Source organism: Kogia breviceps, chromosome 11 (assembly GCF_026419965.1).
Source record: "Kogia breviceps isolate mKogBre1 chromosome 11, mKogBre1 haplotype 1, whole genome shotgun sequence".
Taxonomy (NCBI): Eukaryota; Metazoa; Chordata; class Mammalia; order Artiodactyla; family Physeteridae; genus Kogia; species Kogia breviceps.
This window is the reverse complement of record NC_081320.1, coordinates 51,524,805-51,539,689: the sequence shown is the minus strand read 5'-3', so window position 1 is coordinate 51,539,689 and position 14,885 is coordinate 51,524,805. Positions and strand designations below refer to the sequence as shown.

Genomic DNA, 14,885 nt, shown 5'->3' with positions numbered 1-14,885 from the left:
AAGGAACTAAATCACACATGCATGCTGCAACGAAGATCCTGCACACACGCCACAACGAAGATCCCATGTGTGGCAACTAAGACCCGGCACAGCCAAATAAAGACAACAACAACAACAAAAAACACACAAAAACTGAGTTGCTTTTCTTTTGGACTATTTCTGCTTATGTTTTAGACTATGTTCTACTTAAAATAATATCATAAGCAATTTCAAGGGAAATATTTAATTTTTTTAAAACAAGAAACCTGAGGACTTCCTTGGTGGGGCAGTGAATAAGACTCCACACTCCCAGTGCAGGGGGCCCGGATTTTATCCCTGGCCAGGGAACTAGATCCCACATGCATGCTGCAACTGAGAGTTCGCATGCCACAACTAAGGAGCCCGCCTGCCACAACTAAGACCTGGTGCAACCAAATAAATAAAATAAATAAATAAATACAAATTTTTTTAAAAAACAAAAAAACAAGAAAATTTTTAAGAGCATTAGAAAACACTAGTTTACCTAAACCATTTTTTGGACAGTTTCACTTGCTTTAGCTCATCATATGATTTTTTTTATTCCAAGAAGCTATAGAAATGCAACTAAGATCTTTTGACCTGGTATTTGATCTTTAATTGTGTAAATATATATATTTTTGTCAGAAAATGTTCTGGTGAAATAAATCATAAAAAAATTCTCTTTATTACCCTTTATTAACAAGCTAATATTAATAGTCACTAGAGGCAAATTGCTTTTGCTTTCTCAAGGTCTTAATTTCTTTGTGTTGACAGCTGGTAGCATTCTGTAGTTTATAGGCTTGACTAAGGGAATGTGTGCACATTATGGCATAGCATATTCTTGGAACCTTCACAGAACTGTTGACAAGTAAAGATTTGTTTTTGGTTACCATGAGTAGTTTCTATGGGGGTTGAACTGTTGTTAGTTCTTGGTTAGCCTCTATGCTTGTCAGTCTGTTTTCTTCAGAAATGATGAATTTAAATCTGCGTGATGTGTTCCAGTTCACTTACTTAATGGAAATTAGGGGAGTGAATAACTTTCTGAAATTCTTAATTACTGTTCCCTTTAAGGAGTTGGAGAAGCAAATATTTATATCTCATGCATTATCTTCCTTAATTCCTAATCATTCTTTCTCCTTGGATATAACTTACTCACTAAAGAAATAGCTATCCATTCAAACAACTGCCTTGGCATATTCCAGCAATATTTTTTTTCTTACGATATTAAAAACCCCACATATAACTAGAAAAAGAAAGTTATTTCCAAGCAGGATGAGATTGATGGTAAGTATATTATTTGTGGATGAGAATTTTCTGCTTTTTAAAAAAAATTATATATATGAGTTACTAGCAATACTGACCATGATAAAGAATATTTCTTGTTTCTTTCTTGGAAAAATAGAATTACCTAAATTCAAGGTCATCTTATATTTGAGTCAATAAGATACTTATCCTAGAAGTTTATTATTTATCTTTGACAATATTTTATTGAGTTGATTAAAAAGAGCTACAGGTTATTAGATTGCATTGATTTATCACTTATATTTGATACACTTTTAAGCAATAGTACTTTTGGGTTGTTGAAATTATGTCCCCAGTATTTATTCTTGGTCATAAGAACCAAGATTTTTCACATTTATTTATATTTATTATATTAGACTAGCAAGTTTGCTTTCCTCTTTTGATATGGAGTAAAATTAGATTAGTGATTCTTATATGGTAGTTCTATTTTTAATTTTTTGAGGACTCTCCATACTGTTTTCCATAGCGGCTGCACCCATTTATATTCCCACCAACAGTGCATGAGGGTTCCCTTTTCTCCATGTCCTTGCCAGCGTTTATTATTCATTGACTTTTGATAATAGCCTTTCTGACAACTGTGAGGTGATATCTTATTGTGGCTTTGATTTGCATTTCCCTGATGATTAGTGATGTTGAGTATCTTTTTATGTGTCTGTTGGCCATCTGTATGTCTTTGGAAAAATGTCTGTTTAGGTCTTCTGCCCATTAAAAAATTTTTTTTTTTGATACTGAGTTGTATGAATTCTTTGGATATTTTGGATATTAACTGCTTACCAGATATATTGTTTGAAAACACCTCCTCCCATTCAGTAGGTGGTCTTTTAGAACAAATTTTAGAATTATTTGTTCTAGTTCTGTGAAAAATATTGGTTTTTTTTTTTTTTTTTTTTTTTGGCTGTGTTGGGTGTTCGTGGCCCCTAACAGGCTTTCTCTAGTTGCGGCGAGTGGGGACTACTCTTCATTGTGGTGTGCGGGCTTATATCGGTGGCTTCTCTTGTTGTGGAGTATGGTCTCTAGAGCGTGCGGACTTCAGTAGTTGTGGTTCATGGGCTCAGTAGTTGTGGCGCATGGGCTTAGTTGTGCCACGGCATGTGGGATCTTCCCAGACCAGGGCTTGAAACCGTGTCCCTTGCATTGGCAGGTGAATTCTTAACCACTGCGCCACCAGGGAAGTCCCTGCTGTTGGTATTTTGGTAGGTATTGCATTGCATCTTAAATTGCCTTGGGTAATATGGTCATTTTAGCAATGTTAATTCTTCCAACTTGTGAGCACAGTATATCTTTCCACTTGTCTGTGTTGTCTTTGGTTTCTTTCATTAGTGTCATGGTTTTTCGAGTACAGGTCTGTTACTTCCTTAGTTAGATTTGTTCCTAGGTGTCTTATTCTTCTGTAAATGATATTATTTTTAAAATTTCTCTTCTGATAGTTCTCTGTTAGTGTATAGAAATGCAACAGATTTCTGTATGCTAATTTTGTATCCTGCAACTTACTGAATTAAGTTATTAGTTCTAATAGTTTCTTGGTGGTATCTTTAGGATTTTCTATATATAGTATATCATTTGCAAACAGTGACAGTTTTACTTCTTCCCTTCTAATTCGGATTCCTTTTATTTTTTTTTTCTTGTTTGATTTCTGTGGCTGGGACTCCCAGTACAATGTTGAATAACAGTGATGAGAGTGGGCATCCTTGTCTTGTTCCTGATCTTAGAGGAAATGCTTTCAGCTTTTCACTGTTGAGTATGATGTTGGCTGCAGGTTTGTCACATGTGACTTTTATTATGTTCAGGTATGTTCCCTCTGTACCCACTTTGTTGAGAGTTTTTATCATAAATGGATGTTGAATTTTGTCAAAAGCTTTTAATGCATCTTTTGAGATGATCATAGGATTTTTATTCTCCAATTTGTTGATGTGGTGTATCACATTAATTGATTTTTGGATTTGAACCATACTTGCATCCCTGGGATAAATCCCACTTGATCATGATATATGATCCTTTAAATGTATTGTTGAATTTGGTTTGCTAATATTTGTTGAGAATTTTTGCATCTACATTTATTAGTGATACTGGCCTGTAATTTTCTTTTTTTTGTAGTGTCTTTGTCTGGTTTTGTATCAGGGTGATGCTGGCCTCAGAAAATGAGTTCAAAAGCATTCCTTCCTCTTCAATCTATTTTGGAATAGTTTGAGGATAGGCATTAACTCTTCTTTAAATGTTTAGTAGATTTCACCTATGAAGGCTTCTGGTCCTAGACTTTTATTTATTGGGAGTATTTTTGCTTGTTTTGTTTTTGTTTTTTAATTACTGATTCAATTTCATTACTGGTAATTGATCTGTACATATTTTATATTTTTTCCTAATTCAGTCTTGGGAGATTATACATTTCTAGGACTTTATCCATTTCTTCTAAGTTGTTCATTTTATTGGTATATACTTGTTTGTTGTAATCTCTTATGATCCTTTGTAACTTCTCCTTGTTCATTTCTGATTTTATTTATTTAGGCCCTTTCTCATTTTTTTCCTGATGAGTCTGGCTAAAGGTTTATCAATTTTGTATATCTTTTCAAAGAACCAGCTCCCAGTTTCACTGATCGTTTTGTTTTGTTTTAGTCTCTATTTCATTTATTTCTGCTCTGATCTTTATTATTTCTTTCTTTTTGGGGTATTTAAAAACATTATTGACCTACACAGAAGAATTCCAAATAATTTATATAGATACTTTGCCTCCAAGGAGGTGGAGCATAACTTCCTATTCTTTAAGTGTGGGCTGCTCATGGTGACTTCCCACCAAAGAGTAGATTATAGAAAAGGGGGAGAAAAGAGTTATTTTACAGTGGAGAAACCTGAAAAACACTACCTCAGCTAGGTTCCATTAACAGTGGTAAGCCATTTTGATAGCATGTACCCTTGATGTGGTATGATGAGAATGGCAGTTCACCTCTGGTCTTTCTCCCCAAACCTATAACCCCAGTCTAACCATGAGAAAAACATGAGGCATATCCAAACTGAGGGACATTCTACAAAGTACCTGACCAGTACTCCTCAAAACTGTCAAGGTTATCAAAAACAAGGAAAGTTTGGGAAACCGTCATAGCCGAGGGAAGCTTAAGGAGACATGATGACTAAATGTAGTGTAACTTGGATGGGATACTGGAACATAAAAAGCACATTAGGTAAAAACTAAGGAAATATGAATAACATATAGACTGTGGTTAATAATAATGTTATCAGTATTGATTCACTAATTGTCACAAGTGTGACTTTACTAATGTAAGATATTAATAGCCTAGGAAATTGAGTGTGTGGTATATTGAATCTGTAGTATCTTCATAATTTTTCTGTACATCTGTTCTAAAGTTAGTTTTATTAAAAATATTTTTAAAATTGTAGATACTACTAGAGCCCTCTATATGCCTCTCAGATTTCATTCTCCTTGGCCTTTGAAGTAACCTCTGGCCTGCATTAGATGTTTATCAGTCTCATGCATAATTTTACATTTTTACTACATACGTATTTTAAATTTATAGTATTTTTTTCTCTTATAAAATTTCATATAAATAGTATCATACTTTATGTATTTGTGTGCCTGTTTTGTTATTGTTGTTTGGCATTATGTGTTTGTGCTTTATCCATGTTGATAGATATAATTCTAATTCATTTACTGTGTATTAGTCCATGGTTTGAATGTCACTAACCATTTTTGTTGTTGTTATTCCGGACATTGGGGTTGATTCTAATTTGTTACTATTACCAACATTGTTGCAATTACCATTCCTGCATAGGACTCCCAGTGCATAGGTATAAGAGTTCCTCTAAGTTTTTTCCATTGCAGAAGAGTTGCTGAGTTCTAGAATACCTACATCTTAAATTTTGACAGATAATGCAAAATTGCTCTTCAAAAATGTTCTGTTCCCACAACAATATATGAGAATTGTTGGTGAGGAAGTGAAGAAACAGTTTTTAATATTGTGGGGCATTTTACTTTTTGCCAGTTTAATGGAAGGGAAATGGTATTAGTTTACATTTTCTTTATTATTAGTTATGTTGAACATATTTTTATTGATTGATTTATTATTAAGTTTCCCTTTCTATGAATAGTCTGCTCATATTTTTGGTCAAGTTTTTAGCTGGTAGGTCTTTTTGATTTCAAGGAATTCTTTATATATTCTGCATACTACTCTTCTGTCAGTTATATACTTTACAAAATCTCAATATTTCATTTGAATTTGTAACTTTAAAAAATGGCATCTTTTTTGTAAGAAGTTATTTTTTGCTTTTTAAAAAATTGAGTATAATTTATATGATAGTACTTAAGTATTCAGTTTGAGTTTTTGAGAAAAGTATATACCTGTGTAATCCACACTTCTATCATCATCTTATCATCCTATCATCACCACAGAAAGTTCCCTCATTCCTCTTCCCAGTCAGCCCCATCTCTGCCTCAGGTAACCACTTTTCTGGTTTCTGTTATCATAGATTAGTTTTGCTTGTTCTAGAACTTAACATAAATGGAATCATACAGTATATACTCAATGTATCTAACTTTTAAAATTCAGCATATCTGATATTTATGCATATTTTTGTATCTATCACTAGTTTTTGTGTTTTTTTAATAGACTTTATTTTAAGAATGGCTTTTGGTTTACAGAAGAATTGAATGGAAAGTGCAGAGAGTTAACATATACTCCCTTGCTCTCTGCTCCCAAGCAATTTCCCCTATTATGAACATCTTGCATTAGTGTGGTACATTTGTTACAGTTGAGGAGCCTGTGTTGATAATATTATTAACTAAAATCCACGGTTTACATTAGAATTCACTCTTTGTCTTGTACATTCTGTTTGTATATTCTTTCTACACAAATGTTTAAGTTATGTGTGTCCACCATTTAGTATCAGATTTTGTACACTATACAGAATTGTTTCACTGCCTGAAAAATCCTTTGTGTTCCACCTATTCTTCTCTCCCTTCCTCCCTCTGAACTGGCAACCACTGATCTTTTTACTGTCTCCATAGTTTTGACTTTTCCAGAATGTCATGTAGTTGGAATTGCCATGATCAAACACTCACACAGCCTATATTCTAGGGAATAGGACATAGACCCTTAACTCTTCGTGGGAGAAGGGTCAAAGAATTTTGGAGCCAAGTTTTAAAATAACCATATTCTATATTATAGCTACATATGATAAATGAGGAAATTGAGGTACAACAAGACTAAAAGAATTTCCCAAGATCAAGTGAGTACAGGACTAGTTTTTTTGGGGGGGGGAATTCCAGATTTCATGCTCATCCAACTATTCACTCATTCAGTATATATTTGCTGATCACCTACTATATGCTAGTCACTGTGCGAGGCTCCAGGGGTTAAATATTAAACAAGAGAGGCAAGACCTCTGCCCTCTTAAAGAACTTAAATTTAAAGCAAGAAATAGGCCTGATGTAGGTTTCTTTTTTTAATTAAGATTTTTATTTAGAGATAATTGTAGCTTCACATGCAGCTATAAGAAATAATACAAAGAGATACCATTGTATTTTTTATTGATTCCCCCTAATGATAACGTACTGCAAAACTGTAGTATAATATTACAACCACTATATTAACATTGGTACAGTCAAGATACAGAACTTTCCATCACCACATCCCTCATGTTGCAGTTTTATAGCCACATCTACTTTCCTCCCACCCACCCTTGCTCCTTCCTTTTTCTTCCCCCTTTAAACAGCTGATAATCAATTTATTAAAATAGTTGATTTAAGCATCTGCAGTAGTGACTCAGCCTCGACTCCCAGCTAAATACTGATGGAAGTAATCTGTTTAACAATCTCAGAAAGACTGTTCAAGTCAATGAGTTTCTTGTATATCCTCATCTGAAAAAGAGACCAAATCTTTCAGCAGAAGGAGTTTTTCTTGTAGTGATTCTCAGAGTCCTGTTAGGCCTCCAAACTGGTCTTTTCATTTTAAGATTCTTTTCCTTTGCACCTCTCATCAAGTCTGCACAAACCTTCTCCAGAGGTTTTACATTGTAACTGGATAGGGTGATTATAATTTGGTGAAATTGCCACCTCTGGTTCCACGGGTATCTTTCTGTTATCTTTCAAAGCCATGGTTGTGATGTACCTCCCTGACTGACTTGTTCCTGGGTGAGAATAGACAGTGGCGAGTCAAGAGCAGGAGCGGGTGGACCCGAGCTCAGCTGCAGCTGCAACCACATATTCCTCAAAGAGCCCCCACCCCTTCCTTAATCACTAGCAACTACTAATCTGTCTTCCATTTCTGTAATTTTGCCATTTCAAGTATATGATATAAATGGATAGTACAATGTGTAACTTTTCCTGATTGGGTTTTTTCACTCAGCATAATTCTCTGAGAATTTATGCAAGTTGTAGTATCAATGGCCCATTTCCTTTTTACTGTAGAGAAATAGTCCATGGTATGGATATACCACAGTTTATTTAACCATTCACCAGTTGAAGGATGTCTGGTTTGTTTCTAATTTTTGGCTATTACAAATAAAACTGCCATAAACATTTGTGTATAGCTTTTTGTATGGGTGTAAGTTCTCCTTTCTCTGGGATAAATGCCCAGGAATGCTATTGCTGGGTCATATGGAAGTTGCATGTTTAGTTTTCTAATAAATAGCCAAAATGTTTTGCAGTGTGAGTGTGCCATTTTACATTCCCCCCAACAAAGTATGAGTGATCCAGAGCCTCTGTATCCTGTCTTGTCACTATTTTTACATTTTAGCCATTCTGATAAGTGTATAGTGACATTTCATTGTGGTTTTAATTTGCATTTCTCTGGTGGCTAATGATGTTTAGCAGTTTTCATTGTACTTATTTACCATCTGTATATCTGCTTTGGTGAAATGTCTCTCATATGTTTTATCCAGTTTCTAATGGGATTGTTTATTTTTTAATATTGCATTTTGAAAGTTCTTTTTGTTTTGTCTTTTGGCCGCACCGTGTGGCATGCGGGATCTTAAAGAGTTCCCTGACCAGGGATGGAACCCGTGCCCGCTGCAGTGGAAGTGTGCAGCCTTAACCGTTGGCCCTCCAGGGAAGACCCTGAAACGTCTTTATATATTCTAGATACTAGTCCTTGGTTAGATATGGGGCTTGAAATATTTTCTCCCAATTTGAAGTATGTCTTTATCCCCTTCACAGGGTTTTGCACATGGTGAAGGTTAATTTTGATGAGGTCGAATTTAACAGTTTTTGGTTTTATGGATCATGCTTTTGGTGTCAAGTCTAAGAATGCTTTGATTAGTCCTAGATCCCAAAGATTTTCTTTTTCTTTCTAAGATTTACAGTTTTTCATTATATCTAAGCCCGTGATCCACTTAAAATTTACTTTTATATGTTATGAGACTAAGGTTGAGGTTCTCTTTTTTAACCTATGGATATCTACTTGCTTGAGTACCTTTTGCTGAAAATGCTAGCTTTCTTTCCTTCATTGAATTGCTTTTGCACCTTTGTCAAAGATGAGTTGCCCAGGGGCTTCCCTGGTGGCGCAGTGGTTGAGAGTCTTCCTGCCAATGCAGGGGACATGGGTTCGTGCCCCGATCCAGGAAGATCCCACATGCCGCGGAGCGGCTGGGCCCGTGAGCCATGGCTGCTGAGCCTGCGCGTCCGGAGCCTGTGCTCTGCAATGGGAGAGGCCACAACAGTGAGAGGCCCTGCGTACTGCAAAAAAAAAAAAAAAAAAAAGAAAAAAAGATGCCCATTTTGTGGGGGTCTTTTTCTGTGTTTTTTATTGGTCTGTGTATTCCATTGGTCTATGTATCTGTCTCTCTGCAGATATCACAGTATCTTGATTACTGTAGCGGTGAATTAAATCTTGAAATGTGGAAGACCAATTCCTCCCACTTTATTGTTCTTATTCAAAATTGTTTTATCTATTCCACTTCCTTTGCCTTTCCATTTAAATTTTACAATACTTTTGTCTATACCTACAAAAAATCTTGCTAGGATTTTGATCGGAACTGCATACATAGCAGTCTGTTTCTTTTCTCTGAAATAGAACAACTTGGCATGTTTTTACATCTCTTCTGTTTTCCTTGTCTCCTACTACCTCACTTTTTTTGTTCATTTGAAATTTCAGTTTCAAACTGATAATTATTAATTTTTAACATTTAAAGGTTGTAATTGGGTCATCATATTTCAGTCAAATTCATTTTTAGCATATTGCTGATCTGTGTTGACTAGGTGACCAGTGGTTCCTCCAGCTGCCCACCAGCAGCCACATCATGTGGGGTCGTTCTATGATTATATTCTAGCAGCACAACATTATCAATAACATTAATATGATGGTTTGCATTTTTATCTTTCAATCAGATTCTTCCTTTCTCCTGATTTCCTAGCCTAAATATCCTTTAGCTCTGAGCCCCTTGCTAATTTGCAAGGCTAGATTAGGCAAACAGATATCAACACCATGGGATTATTTTCTACTTTATCTAGGAGTTTATAGTTTGTGATATACATGGTAAGATTTTGTAGAGCAAGGAGTTGGTAACAGTAGATACTTCTAGACTTAATCTGCAACATTTATTACTTTTGGTTTAAAAAGTTGTTGATACAGTTGTGCTTGTTAGAACATAAATTCAAAAAGTTGTGTTAGATCCTATATTTGCAGAGATACATAAGTTAGACTCTGTCAATTGGGTAAAATAGACTTGTAAACAGAAAGCTTCATTACATTGAGGTAAGTGCTATGATAGAGATATTAGGGCATTTTTGGAATAGAGAGGCACCCTTACCTTACTAGGGGAGGAGGAATATTGGGGGAGTCATGCTTGAACTGAGTCTTGAATGGTGAATAGAAGTTAATCTGGTGAAGGTGGTGATGAAAGGACATTTCAGGCAGTTAGAATAGCATGAACAGAAGCACATAGAAAGAAGCAGCTAGCATATTGGGATTGTTAGCAGGGGCATTATGAACAAGTTAGTGCTGTTTGAGTGGCAAGTGTGGGAGGCAGGGAGTAAAATAAGATAGGAGGATAATGTTACCAGAAAACTGGGTTTGCCCAGGAGTGGTGGGCATTGAGCCAATAGCCACAACCAAGCCAGAGATTGAGAGAAGGAAGGATTTATTACTTGCAGCAAGTAAGGAGAACACTGGGGCTCTTTCTCAAAGCAGTGTCTTCCTGAACAGCAAAATTAGGGAAGTTTTAAACTAAGGGTACATGTATATTCATGAGGGGGCTTGAGCAGAGGAGAATTCAGCATAGAATTGGGACAAAGGTTGGCAGAGTCCAAGCTTTAGTTGATTAAAGTCTAGACTATCAACATCTTCATTCCATCTGCCACCTGGTGGTGACCTTAGTTCCTGCAGAACTCAAAGATATATTATGTATATCCCTTGAGGAATCAGGACCCTGCCCCAAGGCTGCACTGTTGTTTCTTGACTGCTTCTCCCTAGTTTCTGTGTTCCCTCCCTTAAGATCATTAATTACTGAGATCTGTTCAAGGGCAAGCATGGCAGCCAGACTTAGATCACAAAATGGCTTAGGCCTAAATGGGTTCTCTTATGTCAAGAGAGCCATTCTTGGTTCTCTTTCTCCAAGGACCCTCTAGCCTATCTGCTTATAATAAGTCAGCTCACATTTTGAAGGGCCTGTTGTGTTAGGTTTGGACTTGATCCTCAGTGGCTCTCAAACCTATAAGACCGAGGGTTTCCTTTTTATAGTAAATATTTTCCAGTGTCCCTGTTGGGCTGCACTTGCCCAGCTTCAAGATCGAAGAAAGAGCTCAGAGTCAGCAACAGAGACATCAGGTGTTTAATGGATGGGGGAGCTTACACATCTGAAGCAAGGTCCTGGAGCAACACCCCACCATGTGTGACAGACAGCAGGCAGGACATGGTGGCAGGCTTCGCTCCTGGGTGGAAGGGGAGATTACCAGTTATAGGGGGAATTATGTCAGGTTGGCTCATAAGTTACCAGGGAAACCAGCAGAGGGGCACACCCCTCACTGCCCTTTTGATAAGAACAGTCACTAGCTGGGGTCTGGGGCAAGTTTGTAGGAAGGTCAGTCATAGTGTAGGGTATAGGTGAAGCAGGCACTGGTCAGGCAGGGGATGTACAGAGAGCAAGAGAACAGCCATCTTGAGTAGTCTGACCATACACTTCCTTTATTAACCTTAAAAGAAATGCATGTATAATTGTAATTCACATGTAATCAAATTAATGTACAATTTCTAATAATATGATGACATACATGTAATATAAAGGAAAGTTATAAGGAAAATAAAATAATACAGTAATTTAAAATATATATACTTAACAATGTAAATGTTGAAGCATTACTGCATTAGAACATGTAATGAATTAATCAATACTCGCACCTGTGTAGAATCACTGTGAATGTGCAGCAGTAAATGCAGACATATATAGATGTGTTGTTTTGGTAGTTCAGATATCAAAATATGAATGGTATTGCCAATGGTAATGAGATTTTCCAAAATGCTCAACAACCTATTTGTAAAGTTCTGACCAAACCAAAGTATTGATACAAGCTGTATTAGTTGCATTCCTGGAAAATTTAGAGCTTATTAAAACTGTGCCAAAAAATAATTTTTTATGTAAAAAGAAAAAGATTAATTTCTAGGCCCAGGTAATTATAAACAGGTTCCACATGGTATTAGATGGGACATTGCCAAGTCATGTAGGACACGTGTCAGTTTGTTTTGTAGGATGTTCTTGAGCAGGGGTTGGCAAACTGCATCCTTCAGGACACACTATTTTTGTATAGCCCATTAGCTAAGAATGGTTTTTACATTTTTAAAGAGTTGGGCAAGTAAAAAGAAGAAAATAACATCTTTTTTGGATGAATTGACCCCAGTTCAAGATATTATTGACTGGAACCCAACCAAAATAACTTCTGTCACAAGTGAAGTTAAATCAGAATAGATTTCTTAATACGCTTTGAGGAAAAGAATGATACACATCACCTGTGTTGTGATGTGATAGTGTGAAGCAAAGTGCTGGTGGAAATAATTTTATTTAATTGTAGTATATTATACAAATTAATGTTTCTGTTGAGTGGCACAGCCAGAGATTTTGGGTCCTCCTAGCTGGTAAATAGGCAGATATTCAGTAAACATTTGTTGAATTGTAATGTGAAATATCTTTAATCTATGTTGTAATATTTATCATACAACTTTTTCATATTAACGGAGGAATGAAAGACAGCATGTTTGTCTTTCAGCCTCTGTTCCACCTATTCTACCTATACTCCACCTGTACACTGTCTACCTTTACATTCCTCTGTTCTCACTGCTACTGCTCAAGTGTAGACAGGACTCTTGGTTCCAAATGATAGGAATACAGCTTAAACTATCTTGAATAGTAAATGGGAGTTTTTGGTGCCTACAGGTGGAAAAGGTGCCGAGATAACATACAGAGTTGAAGAAAGGTCTGCAGGAACCAAGGCCTTGGGTATTACAGAACAGGATATCACTCCATTAGAACCCACTCTCGTCTCTGCTTGGCTTCATTCTATTTGATTGCAATCAGGCTTTTGCCAAAAGATCAAAGATGTCTGTCTGCAACCCTCCAGTCTCATGTTCTTCTGGTACCATGACCCCAGGAGGCAAGACAACTTCTCCTCCTAAATTGGGAGATTAATTTGGATCAATCATTGTGCCCAGAGAAAGGAGATACTATGATATTTTGGTTTGGAGCTCATGCCAATCCTCATGGCCAGACAGCGGAAAGCTTGTTCTAAGACCAAATCATTAACCATCACTGACCTAGTCAGGGCTCCATTGCCCCAGCCTTTTGATGATTTCCCACTTAGCTGCTTACTGTTCTCAGAACAGCAATGGCAATTAAGGTTTGAAAATTTATGGAAAAGAATAAAGTAGTATACAGTTTCAGAGTAGTATTATTGGATATGAGCTATTTGGTTGAAGAGGGGCTATAAAACTAAACTAATTCATTCACTTAACAAAATTTACTTAGTACTTCGTATGGACAGGGCATTACCCTGTTATAGTGTATCAAACCAAGCCTGGCTATAAGGCACTGTGAAATTATGTAAGATTTCATCAGGGCACTAATTCATTTTATTCTCTTGTTTTATTATTATTACATTTTAATTTTATTTATATTTTATTATTTCCTCATCATGGAACTGGATATTTATAGATTCTAGGTGTTTTTTTGTTTGTTTGTTTGTTTTTTGTGGTACACGGGCCTCTCACTGTTGTGGCCTCTCCCACTGCGGAACACAGGCTCTGGACGCACAGGCTCAGCGGCCATGGCTCATGGGCCCAGCCGCTCCGCAGCATGTGGGATCTTCCCGGACCAGGGCAGGGACCCGTGTCCCCTGCATCGGCAGGCGGATTCTCAACCACTGCGCCACCAGGGAAGCCCGATTCTAGTTACTGATAGAGAATTTGAGTGACATGGATTTTTTTTTTTTTTTTTTTTTTGGCCATGCCACGTGTCTTGTGGGATCTTAGTTCCCCTACTGTGGATTGAACCTGGGCCCTCCGCAGTGAGAGCATGGAGTCCTGTCCACTGGACCGCCAGGGAATTCCCAACATGGAATTTTTCACAATAGCTTTTCTGATATTCAGTATTTTCAAAGGGAATATTTTTGTATTTATGAAGCGCTTATTCTCATTCCTGTCTTTTGATGACCCTTTTTGAAAGCTTATTCAGTGATTAAGAATCACTCAAAATGTTATCTGTAGTTAAGATTCATCTTTGTCTAGTTATCTACCAAATTCATATTTGTTATTTTTTCTGTCGTTATAGTCTATTGCATCTGCAGACATGGATTTCAACCAGCTGGAGGCATTCTTGACTGCTCAAACCAAAAAGCAAGGCGGGATCACATCTGACCAAGCTGCTGTCATTTCCAAATTCTGGAAGAGCCATAAGACAAAAATCCGAGAGAGCCTCATGAACCAGAGCCGCTGGGACAGTGGTCTTCGGGGCTTGAGCTGGAGAGTTGATGGCAAATCGCAGTCAAGACACTCAGCTCAAATGCACACTCCTGTTGCCATAATGGAGCTGGAAATAGGGAAAAGTGGACAGGTGAGTTCAATTTCCATTTCCCTTTGTAAACTGTATTTTCCATTACATATTAGCCATACATTCAGAATGATTTTATGTAACAGTCTTTGTTTGCAGAGATAATGATAACAGGAAAGGATTCTGGTTTTCAGAATCCCTTTTCAAAGATAGAGTCATCTGAAAGTTTGGATATTCCCAACTATGGATAGAGTCTGAAAACCAGCCTCCGGCAGCTATCTCAAAAGAACAAAGTGGGTCAGTAAGGTGATTGCACAGAAGTTAGCCACTGTTCCCTTTTGGTTAGATCTGAGATCGTGGCGTTTGGTCAGAATCTCCAAGGCAATGATAAAGATGCTAAGTAAAGACCAGTAATTGATATTAAACAACATAGAACAAACCTATCTCACAAAAGTCATCTTTATAGACATTCAGGTATCGGAGGCAATGTATTTTTTAAAATAACTTTATTTATTTTTGGCTGCATTGGCTCTTCATTGCTGCGTGCGGGCTTTTTCTAGTTGCAGTGAGCGGGAGCTACTCTTCATTGCGGTGTGCGGGCTTCTCAT

General features: G+C 36.9%; 1 protein-coding gene across 5 annotated transcripts in view; it reads left to right on the top strand.

The window, feature by feature from the left end:
* Positions 1 to 14,885, top strand: part of COMMD1 (copper metabolism domain containing 1) — a 154,705-nt gene that overhangs the window by 59,472 nt on the left and 80,348 nt on the right. For all 5 annotated transcript variants that reach the window (XM_067007542.1, XM_067007541.1, XM_067007540.1 and 2 more), the window contains exon 2: positions 14,059 to 14,340. In XM_067007542.1, the coding sequence (XP_066863643.1) occupies positions 14,059 to 14,340 (282 nt within the window). The remainder of the gene's footprint in view (positions 1 to 14,058; positions 14,341 to 14,885) is intronic.